Here is a 12,199-nt window from a genome sequence, read left to right as displayed (position 1 = left end):
GACAGAAAAGCAAACATCTGGAGCAGCTGGGAAACTGATGTGAGCGTAAGAAGTCTTAACCAGCTGCTGCCAGGTGTTGTTGAACCAGATGCTCTGTCAGGTATTTATGGCTTTTTATGGTAGCCATGAAACTAAAGAAAGGACAAAGCAGTTTTATGACATTAGTGGATAAATATATATTTACACAGATATATATCAGTGTTGTCAGTTTTGAAATTTTGTCAATGAAAACGTGGGAGCCCTGTTTAATTAAGTTTTAGTTTGCTTCTCTAATTAAGTGTCTGTAGTTAAGTTTCCTCCGTCATGTTGGTTGTTTGTTTCAGTTTCAGGGGACAGGAGATGTCAGGTGGGGTCAGTTGTCACATGCTCTGCTGATATATCCATACAAGTGAACATAAGACAGGTATGCTATATCTTGACGTGTCCAGTCTCCTCTTAAAATATTTATATAGCATATTTGAAACAGTTTCAATGCTCATATCCTGCAGTATCCATACACTGCTACCAGCTGGGCCTCCTCACTCTCTCCTCTTAATGTGTACTGTACTGCAGTCGTCGGGAGGAAACATGGTAGGACAACAACAAAAGTTAAGGCATTAGAAGTCCGAATATCGGGGGACGGGGTTTCAACAACCATGGACTTTCACCCAGGAGGCCGGTGTTTGTGTCCCGTCAGATTGTAAAGCCGAACCCTGTTCTTTTTTCGTAACCACATAGGTTTGTTGTTGAAGGAACAAAGTGTCAGCTCACGGCGTTGTAGCGACGTAGTGCTTTTATTTTGAAAGAGACTGTATGCAAACTGTACATTTCCTGTGAAAACAGAAGTGTATTTTGAAAACAGACAATGCATGTAACAGGCTGAAGTTGACACGGCGTCCCAGAACGTCAACAACCAACACACCCAGGGTACCTTGGACGCCATATGTGGACGTGGAAAGTCCATGACCAAACGTGGACATGTGACGAGGTCACAGTGAGGACGTGTCGACTAACCAAGAAATGAAAAGTGGTCGTTGTTGTCATGTTATAGCCTTGTTATATTTAAGTTTTATAAAGTTTTATATTGTATGCCCTAAATGCCAATTTTATCAATAATTTTCAAGGTATTTTAGCAAAGTTAGAAATTTCTTTTCATCAGGGTAGATTAAACCATACGTCGACTGACAGCTCTTGTTGTGACCTGCCAGATATGTTGTCGTCTGTAGTCCCAGTCTGTGACTCCTCCTCCTCCTCCTCCTCCTCCTCCTCCTCCTCTTCCTCACCCCATTGGGTTTCCTCCACATTCAAACCAGATGAGCCAGCCCCATGACACATACACACACATGCACTCCACCCACTTCTGACAAGTGTCAACCCCCCCCCCCCCCCACACACACACACACACACACACACACACACACACACAGTGACGTCAGCCTGTCTTGTCCCACCACAGTGCAATCTGAAACTCCTTGAATCCAGTGGCAGAGCTTGTATGTTCAGGTTGAGTAACTGGAGGTTTACAGGTAAACCCCGCCCATGACTCGCCTCACCTGTCTGTCTGACTGTGTGTGTCATGCTTAACAGGGGTGTCGGGTTTCCACCTGGCTGCACGCTGACAGGAAGAAGCCACTCCCTCTTAACTGCAGAAAACCTGCTGAACCTCCTCACCTCCGCCAGGCCACCTCCAACACTGGACTGCTCAGTAGTTCCTCAGTGACCTCTGTCATCAGATCGCCTTTTTAAATATCTTTTTTTTTTTTTTTTTGCTTCAACAGATCTCATGTTGTCTCTGTGAACGCTACACAAGAGTCACACCAGGGTCTCTGTTTTATATTGTGGTCTATAGAGTGATCTCTCCATGGATACACTGGTTCAAGGTGTGTATGTTTCCTTCTCAGCTGCAGTAATGCTTCCCGACCCAGGGGTCCCCCTCCTGAGGGAGACTGGGCTGACTGCACCTGATCCCCGGAAAGGAGGCTAGGAGGACAGACGAGAGGACAGCCAGCAGCAGAGCATGAAACAACCTGACCCGACCTGTGCAGCTGAAACGTCGGACTCTGCTGAAGCTAAAATGCTAAACGTCAGCTGTTTGGAACATGAAGAGACGCAGCCAGCGCTGGAGCAGAGCTGCAGACTCCTCACAGCACTGTGAGAGGTGGGAGGAGAGGCTGGCTCTCACGTAGAGGGAGGGACTCAGAGAGCATGGAGCTTCATTCACTCTGCTGAACACACACACACACACACACACACACACACACACACACATGCTCCGCAGAGCTGTTCTCAGGCTGAGAGAAACGAGGGGAGCGGAGGAGAGGACTGCACGCTCGCTCTGTAAGTTGTACACACTTATGTTCTGACTGTTTTACAGCACGTATTTTACAGCTTGCTAACGTGACAGCATGAACATGAAGTGCATGTGTTCATGTGTGTTCTATTGGTGTGTATTTACGAAGTTAAAAGTGTAACTGTGTGTTTTTCCACTTCTAGTTTAACTGAACTGAACTTCTTTCTCTTCTCTAACTCACCCATACACTCTTTTCTGCTGATGTGAACCACATGTCACACATGCATGCTCACACACACACACACACACACACACACACACGTAGACTGTGCAGAGGTCCAGCTCTGCTCCCTGGGGCTCCTCGTCTACATACACAAAAATGAGAGAATAGAAAAATAGGGAGTGGGGGCGGGAGAGTGGAGGGAAAACTTTAGTAGGACAATGTGGGAATGTTCTCGATCCACTGTGAACAGTTCGGCTGCTTCTGGTTTATCTTCTGCTTTTATTTCGTAATAGTCTGTCCCATGTCTCTGTGTCCTCAGTCTGGGTTTTATTTCTACCCTGTTTTTCACTCTTTCCGTCTCACCCTCTCCGTCTCATCCTGCTGATCTCACTGTTGTCCCAGGTGGTGACGGACAGGACAAACAGAGACACTGTGAGTGAGGCCAAAGAGGGACGCAGGGGTTCATCTAACCCTGGAGAGCAGGGAGGATTCAGACTTGTTCCCGTACAGAGGACACACTGATCTGGGTGGAGGTATCTGGGTGGGCTTAGCTCCCAGGACCAACCTCCAAGATGTCCCGGAGGAGGTCTACAGGCGACCTGGTGCCCAGGGACATCACTGAGATCTTAGCCCGGGAGGCGAGGGCTCAGCGTGGGCAGAAGAAGCCGGGGAGCTCCCTGGGACAGGCCTTCAGCTGGTTGAAGGGGAGCCGGAGGAAGAAGAACCTCGGCAATGGGATGAACCGAACTGGTACTGGTGTTACAGATGCCAAACTGGGACTTCAGAACCATGACCCTGCAAAAGGTGAGTGGACCAAGACGTTCTGTGATTAAATGTGTTCAGTGACGTCCTGGCAAACACAGAGCCTGTTGACATCTGGTGTTACACAGTGACCTGAACAGATGTGACTATCAGTCGTATCCAGCTTGTCTTCAGATTTTGTTACTACCTGCAGTTATTACGTCCACACTCTCGCTAGCCGCTCACTAAGTGCTCACTAGCGTGTTAGCAATTGTGTCAGTACAGATGGAGACATTAATGTCAGCAGAATTTCTGGTCAGTTTCCTTCCACATTTTCTCCAACTGTTGTAAAATAAGTAAGTTATAAAGCGTTAGCCCACTGTCGCCGAAATAACGTCCGACATTGATGATGTAGTCCTTGTTGGGGACACATCAGAACTTGTTAGCATTTACACTCCAAAAGACGTGGCCAAATGCATCCCTGATCAGAGTCCTGCACAGGTTCGTTTTTTAAAACCTGCACCCACCCAAACATTCTATCAACATTTTTTTTTTTTGACATTTTATTAACCTTTTGTTGTTGTTGTTGTTTTTGGTCAGAAATTTTATAAACATTTTTTTGGAAATTTTCATATTTATCAACATTTTTTGGGGGGTAATTTTGTAGAATGTTTTTTGAACATTTAAAAAAAAAATTCTGACATTTTAATACTAATTTTGGGACATTTTTAAATGTATTTCGGACATTTTGGTGCCATTTTTTTCACCACCATCAAACCTCCAAAGGATCCTCCTTGGGTGTCTTGAACTCCATGTAGGCTGCCACCTCATCCTCGGGCTGCAAAGTTTCATGGCTGGAGTCCTCCACGTCGGTGACCAATGTGACCACGGGGTCAAAGGTTACACTGGTGTCACTGACTTTCAAAATAAAAGCAACTGCAGCTTGATAATAGTGAAACAGATTTTTGTTCCCACCTGCTGCTCGCCCGTGTGGAGTTCCTTTTTACCTGTGAATTTAGATACATACATATTTTTAACTAATTAATCAGCGGCTAACCGACAGGTGTCTGACCTGGTGCAGGATTTTGATCTGACTCATAGGCTGCAGCAGCGCTTTCCTTTAAATATGCATAACTTTAAGCCTTGATAAAACGTAAATCTGTGAGTTATAAAAAAAATTCAGCTGCTGTACAGTCGTCATGAATGTTGAAATTAGCTGTAGAGACCAAACCTTTTTTTTTGTACCAGGCTGTAAACATGTTTATTTCTACAATGTAACATGGAGGTCTACGTGGACTGACTCACTTTTGGAGCCAGCCTCTAGTGGACATTAGAGGAATTGCAGTTTTTGGCACTTTGCACATTTGCTTCATTGTTTAGCTTCAGCGGTTGCTGCTCGAAAGAAACTTTAAAAAGCAATTTCATGTAACTGCCAGCAGTTTACAAAGCACAGAATATATTTAGTTTATTAATAAAATAGTTGAGGTTTTTGTTTCTCTGTCAGCTCAGCTGCTCTCACATGGATAGAGACGGATCATCTGCAGAAAATCGGTCTGATATGAGTGAGAATCTTCTGCCTCTAATAAGAGATGCATAGACGTCTCTGTCAGGATGGATCTTACTGGTCAAGGTTGAGTTCAGGTGAGGATCGGTGTTTGGAGCCAGTTTGTCTTGTTTTGTCTGTCCTGATCCCAGACTGTGCGGTCACGATGTTTTGGGGAAACGTGTTGACGTTTGGATTAAGATGGAGAGGTATTTGTTATCGTCAGGACATCAGTCTGAACATTTATAACTTAGCCAAAGTGACACACACACACACACACACACACACACACAGACTGACACAGTCTAATCCCCCTCTCTGTTTACTGATGCGTTTGCTTGGTCGGCAGCACAGAGATTACCCACAGTCCTCATTTCCTGTTTTTGTTCCACCTCCAAAGCCATCCCTTTCTCTTCTGTCATTGTGAGTATGTGTGTGTGTGTGTGTGTGTGTTACTGTAGTAACTGTCCAACAACTCGTAGAAATCCTGATTCACGGTCTTCCTGACCTTGTTTGGTCTTTTGTGGTTTCTGAGCTCGTTGTGCCTAAAAAGATCTTCCATGATCCCTCATTACGCCTCACACTGTGGCTGTGTAAGGTCTATGGAGAACCATGGAGCTGGATGGGTAACAGACAGTGACTCCATCCGAAACCAAAGATTAACTAGTTGTAGGGCTAATGATTCCTCAGCAGAGGATGTGGTCAAAGGCTGATGGTAAGAATGTGTGGGAACCGTATTTCTGGCTCGCTGTCTCAGTGATTCTTTGAAGACTTAAGGGGACCAGTGTCGAACATGTCCAAGAAACAGATCGCACATAATCATGAACACGCACTCAGCCACGAGTTTTCAATAAAGATAGTGTGACTGAGGTTTTTACTTGTTTACTGTGTTCCCTCATTGTTTTACAGCATTTAGGCAGTGTTGACTGCAGAATAATCATTTTAATTATTTAATAACTCTGCTTTACTGTTTCAGTCTCTGATTGCTCTTGAGTAGGAGGGTCCTGATGTAACTGCAGACATGTTTGGTTTAAAGTTTTATTTTGGAATCAGCAAAAGCAGGAAGCTGAAGGTGTTTTATGTGAGTAGTTGACAGGCAGTCTGAAGCCATTTAACAGACAGATCTGTTCCTTTCTTTAGTGGCATGAACAGCTGGTGCTTCAGTCTCACCTGTGTGTGGGAACTAATTGTCAGGTTTGGATTGTCTTGTTCTGTTTGGTGCTTTGTCTCCTGCACAGAGACTGTTTTCCCACCAGTAAGTAATTGGTGCCACTCTATAGCCCCGTTTTCACTAAGCAGTCCCGTACGGTACGGTTCAGTACGGTTCACTTTGTTTCTGTCTCCACAGTGAAAAGTGGTGGATGGTACCAACAGAACCGTTCCTCACTGTCCCCATGTTTGGTCCCCCCTCTGTTGGGGTACCTAGCACACAGATCTGGTACTAAAAGGCATGATGCGGGACGACAAACGCTAAAACTGTCCAATCTACGAGTTTACCTGTCAGTGGGTAGAGCTTCTTGATTACTTGGTTCGTTTGCAAAAGTCATTGTGAACAGGAACCAAACCAAAATTCAACAATGCATCATTTTTTCCCTCTGGTGCGACTAAATGAACCAAACTACAGGTGTTACAGTTACCTCAGGCTGCTGTCAGCCCTAGAGTGGTCTCCTCTGGTCTGAATCAGGGACTCATGTTGTTCCAAAGTTGTATAATTGCCTAGAGTTGGTTGGTGTTCTCACGGCAGCATTTACAAGAGGACCAGATCAAATGCCTTGTGTGAGAAAGCTGCTCTTGATTGGTCAGAATTTCCATGTGGGAAAAATCCAGGAAGTAAAGCAAACGTTGAAGAAGAGTACACTTGCAAGATAAATGTGACACTTTCTAATGTCACAATGGAGGGACAACTACGCAGGTTGATTTTAGCGCTGCTCATCGTGGACTATATTGCTGTCATTGTTCATTTTAGTCAAAGCATACAGTTTGAAAACGAGGCAAACGCGGCTCCAACTAGAAAACAATGTTTTGATGCATTGGATGTGCTGAATGTGCATATTAAGGCAGTACAGGAGGAGGTGCACATTAATAATCCTCCAGGACTGTAACATGCTCATGTTTAACCCAAACAATGTGTCATGTGACTGCAGTTGCTTCACATCCAGGTCACAACACCTTCTCACCACAAACCAACCGCACCAGAGTTCCTTTGGAACCGGACTGAGACCACCTCTTCAAGAAGGTCTCAGTCCGGTTGTTTTGCTGTGTTCACACCTGCACAAACGAACCGCACTGAGGGGGCAAACACACCTGAGTGTGACTGAACCGAACCAAACAGGGCAGGTGTGACAGCACTAGGGTCGGGTAACGAAACTTGGTACTTTTTGTACTTGGTACCGATTCACGTCGGTACTACTGAGTACCGATTCACTTAAAATGAATCGGTGCCAAATTTCAGTACCTGAGGTGGAGGCGGAGTGAGAGCGCATGACTCGCACCTCAGACTCAGCAACAATGGCGACAAAAACAATGTGCAGACAAAAGTTAACGTGCAGCACTGTTCCTCAATGTTCTCAATAAAATGTTGAAACTGAGAAGAATGACGCATAGCGCGTCACACCCATTCTTCTCTGTGGATTTTCTCCGCGACTGTGCGTCGTAGCAAGAAGCGACGCATATCATGTGAAAGCGCAGGAGCAGAGCTTTCCAGTGATACCACACACATCATTGTGCTGTCATCCCATCATGCTATAAATACAGATCAAGTGTCTACAAAATAAAAACCTGACGAATTTCTTTACAATCCATTATACAGATCTTGTTATCAGTCACTTCATATAGTGAGGAATATTGTATCTTACCACGTCTTAGGCTTGCGTGTGTTTCTCCCTGTCTATCCACATTTGTAGTCCGGCTTTCAAGATGCAAATATCTCCATATTGTCCAGTTGACACTCCATCAAACTTTGTATGGCAAGACCAGCGCAATTCACCTTTGCGCACCCAGACAACTGCAGCCTAATTATGCATGACAGGGCCGTAGTCACCATATACACTGAGGGGAACACGTGCCCCCCCCCCACCAATGCCCAAAATGCCCCCCAATATATAACTGAAACTGAAAAACAACAACAAACTTTGTTTACTGCAAACAAAGTGGTAAATATTATCTTGGAGGACATCATTGCACTTGGTTGACTATTTTCTATGATCTTAGATGTAAATATTGCATGTTTCTTTCAGATAAAACACATTTTTGACTTGTGAATGAGTCAATGGAATTTCTTGCAATAATGAAAAATACTGGCAATCATGTCTGCCTGGCACAAACCACATGTTTTGGACAGCTGTGAAGTGACAGAATGTCCCACCATCATGGTTCTTATATTGCCAGATTCCAGAGAGTCTCCCCTCTTCATATATGGCAGAATGTGTCTTCTTCCAACTTGCTATGGTGAGATACATGTAAAAATGTAAGAATTTAGTCACACGGATTTGTTTTTTTCATTGATATAAAAATTAATATAAAATACAGGCACATAGAAGGACATGGAATGATGGCAAATCTGGATAGCCCAGATTGTCCTGAAAAAAACAAGATATAGCATGTGTATGTAGCCTTTATAATGACTGTGATATGAGCTTAGAAGTAAAGACAGTAAAAATACCCCAAAAACACCTAGGGCCCATAGGGTTAAAAAGTACCAAAATAAGGTACTGTTTGGTACCGGTATCGAATTCCAGATACCGGTACCAGATCCAGATATCGGTTCAATTATGAACGGTACCCAACCCTAGAAAGCACCCTAAGCGAATAATGGAGGCAACAGCTTTTTAAATTGGTCTGATATTGAGAGAGAACGCTGCAGCTGCTGAAGCCAAACAGGTTGTAATCTCTACAGGCAATTGAGCAATTTATGTTGACTAAAGTGTTCCCCTCTATCTCTCTCAGTATGAGAGCAATTTCAAAAATTGTCCACTTAGACTCAAAAACATTGGAAAAAAGCATCCAGGTTAAAAAATAGTGAAGCTTCCCTTTCACTGCTTCTTAGTGCAACACTTTCTGTTTCCACCATTTCATCTGAGCATGTTTGTGTTTGATGTAGTGGCCTCAGTAATTCCCACATGGAGCAAAAGAAATCTATATTTCCTTCGCTCATATAACAGATGTTAATCACAGTGATGCAAACTGATTCATAAGTGTGTCATAGAGGAAGTGTTGCATGTATGAGGAAACTACATGTCAGACACAGAAGATTCATATTTGTCGTAGTGTCCAGACGTTTGACGTGATGTTCCAAACACAGTGACCCTACTCTCTCTCTCTCTCTCGTCTCTGTCGCAGTGACATGTAGCTGTCACCATAATGTGTCTTTGTTGGTGTGTTTCCATTGGCTGTGTCATCCCTGCATGACTGCTCCGATCAGCTCGTCTGTGATCTGCAGCTCTGCAGCCCAGCGCTGACTGCCGGCTATATTTTACAGAGATTCCTCTCCTATAAAAAAATAACACTCTTTGATGTGCTGAATTCCTGAGAGCCGTGCATCAGAGCCGCGTGTGTGTGTGTGTGTGTGTGTGTGTGTGTGTGTGTGGAGGTCTCTTAGCATGTATGTGTGGCAGCCTGGATGCCAGATTGGACCTGGAGTTATGCGATGGAGAGGAGAGATTACAAGGAATCACAAAGCCCCATTCAGCCTTGAGAGGACTCTTAGGGAACAGTCTCTCAATGCTTTTTTAATTAGAGCGACTTCTCAGCACACACACACACACACACACACACACACACACACACCTATGTCTCTTTGCCTTTTCATTACAGCATATTACTGTTTTTGATTTGCTTCTCTGATTGGCTGACACCCTCTGCTCAGCGCCGCTGAGGGTGTGTCCGTCTTCACTGCTCCTTATTGTGTAATCAGTGTGTGTTTAAAGTTGTGTGGACATCTACAGCGCTGTGTGACGGTGTGTATCAGAGGGTGTCTCTGTGTTTGTGTGTCAGCAGTATATTGCTGGGCTTAGGGCGGCGCCAACCCAGCGCCAGCGCTCATTACATCACCTCCACACACACACACACACACACACACACTGGCGTATAGAGCCCCCGCAACTACCTGCTTTGTCCAGCGCGGCCCGTCTTCGGCTGCTGGCTGTTTGAGCAGTGAGGTCATTCTGCACGATCTCTGGGATCCCGTCATTGTTTTCTACATGTGTGAAGCTGTGTGTTTGTGTGAGAATAGTTTTTATTGTGTCACAGATGCAGGCTTTGTAAATCTGTTTGTAATGGATCCCATTCTTTTCTTGATGTCCTCGATCTGTGTGTGTGTGTGTGTGTGTGTGTGTGTGTGTGTGTGGGGCTGCCACATCACAAAACAGTCAGGGTGTGTAGATTCACAAACTGTAATGCAGATTACAGAGCTCGCAGAGTAATTGAGGAGCCAACAGCTCATTACACAGAGAAGGTTGTACACAGCCTGAGCTCTATTACAGGCCACAACTCAGGGCCACTTTAATACAGGGTGACAGGATGAAGGCGGCGAGCAGAGGGTAAAGAAAGGCACGCCGCACACAGGGAGCAGTGTGAAAGTTTAATGCAACCTCACAGTGTTCCCTGCGAACATCATTCACCGCTCACACACACACACACACACACACTTTGATGAGCGAGGTAATTTTACCTGGGTAAGCAGATACCTCCGACCCTCATCCATCACCGCGGACCTAAAGCCGTGCCGGTGAGGTAAACGTCACCCAGGCAACGGCACTGTGCGGCAGCAGGAGGCTCGGTGTCGGAGTGAAACTGCGTTTAATGTGAGGATGTACAGTAGAGCAGCCTGCGGAGACGTGCTGCAGCAGAGTGGGAGAATGAAAAGACGATCATAGAGAGAATGAGAAAGCATGATAAGAATTGAGGTCACACGCACACTGTTCATGTGTCTGCGTTAATCAGATTTAATTTCAGCCTCATGATGTTACGGCCCATCCACACAGGCGCAGCAGAGAACACAATTTTTAATACAATTCCAAAAAAAATGGGGCCACTGTAAATACAAACAGGAAGTAATGTGCAAATTTGTTTCGACCTATATTCAATTAAATACAGACCAAAGACAAAAGATTCAGTGTTCACACTGATAAACTGTTTTGTCAAAGATTATATTCTGGGCACTTCGCTCTTTTTATTAGATCGGAAAGTGTAGCGTGAAATGTGCAGAGAAAGAGGAGGGATGACATGCAGCAAAGGGCTGGAGTTGGAATCAAACCTGCGGCCACTGCGGAAAGGACACAGCCTTTGTGTATGTGGCACCTGCTCTATTATTATTTTATTTTATTCTATTTTATGTTCTAAAACTGTTGGGACAGGAGCAACAAAAGACTGAGAAAGTTGTGGTGTGTTCAAAAAACACCTGTTTGGAACATTCCTCAGGTGAACAGGATAATTGGTGACAGCTGATCATGACCGGGTATAAAAAAGGGACATCCTCGAAAGGCTTTACAGGCGAGGACGGCCTGAGGGTCACCACTGTGTGAAAAACTGCTTCTGCAAACAGTCCAACAGTTTAAGAAAGTCTCTCAAAGCACCACAGCAAGAAATTTACAGTCGGAGAATCTGGAGAAATCTCTGCCTGTAAGGAACGAGGCTGAAAACAAGTATTAAATGTCTGTGACCTTTGACCCCTCAGACTGCACTGCATTAAAACCAACATGAGTGTATAAAGGATTTTACTACACTTTGGAAAACCGCTGTCAGTAAACGCATCGCTGCATCAACCAATGACAGTTCAGACTCTACCATGCTCCGCCCTGAGCTCATCTGAGACGGACTGACACAAAGTGGTCTGACGAGTCCATCATGGACGTCGTGTCCTCCGGGACCATCCAGACTGTTACCATCTGTGATGGGATGGAGGTGCATCATGGGTGAAGGCTCCATCCATCATCATCCTCACTGTGACCTCGTCACATGTCCACGTTTGGTCATGGACTTTCCACGTCCACATATGGCGTCCAAGGTACCCTGGGTGTGTTGGTTGTTGACGTTCTGGGACGCTGTGTCAACTTCAGCCTGTTACATGCATTGTCTGTTTTCAAAATACACTTCTGTTTTCACAGGAAATGTACAGTTTGATACAGTCTCTTTCAAAATAAAATCACTTCGTCGGTATAACACCATGAACTGACATTTTTTTTCTAACGCACATGGTTAGGTTTATGAGAAAAGAACAGGGTTTGACTTTTCAATCTTGTCTGAGGCAAACACTGCTCTCTCTAGCGAAAGATGGTGTTTGTTGGACCTGCCCACCCCACTCGGACTTTCGTCGCCTTAACTTTTGTCCTTGTCCCGCCACATTTCCCCCTGACGCCACTGGGGGACGTTAAAATATAACGGCAAGCAGCCGCGTATCATGTCGACGTTAACGGACGCCTTTTTT

The 12,199-nt window shown here is 44.9% G+C and overlaps 1 protein-coding gene across 2 annotated transcripts in view; it reads left to right on the top strand.

Moving 5' to 3' along the window:
- Positions 1 to 1,739: 1,739 nt before the first annotated feature.
- kiaa1522 (KIAA1522 ortholog) overlaps positions 1,740 to 12,199 on the top strand; it is a 52,833-nt gene continuing 42,373 nt past the window's right edge. The window contains exons 1-2 of one of the 2 annotated variants that reach the window (XM_049601995.1): positions 1,740 to 2,316; positions 2,895 to 3,296. In XM_049601995.1, the coding sequence (XP_049457952.1) occupies positions 3,065 to 3,296 (232 nt within the window). In that variant the 5' untranslated portion in view covers positions 1,740 to 2,316; positions 2,895 to 3,064. Of the gene's footprint in view, positions 2,317 to 2,894; positions 3,297 to 4,807; positions 4,875 to 12,199 lie in introns of those variants that run through there. The other variant, XM_049601998.1, reaches the window with a different exon arrangement.

The sequence above is a fragment of the Epinephelus fuscoguttatus genome, linkage group LG17, assembly GCF_011397635.1.
Source record: "Epinephelus fuscoguttatus linkage group LG17, E.fuscoguttatus.final_Chr_v1".
Classification (NCBI taxonomy): Eukaryota; Metazoa; Chordata; class Actinopteri; order Perciformes; family Serranidae; genus Epinephelus; species Epinephelus fuscoguttatus.
Note: the sequence above shows the minus strand (reverse complement) of the source record. Positions and strands in the feature narration are given on the sequence as shown.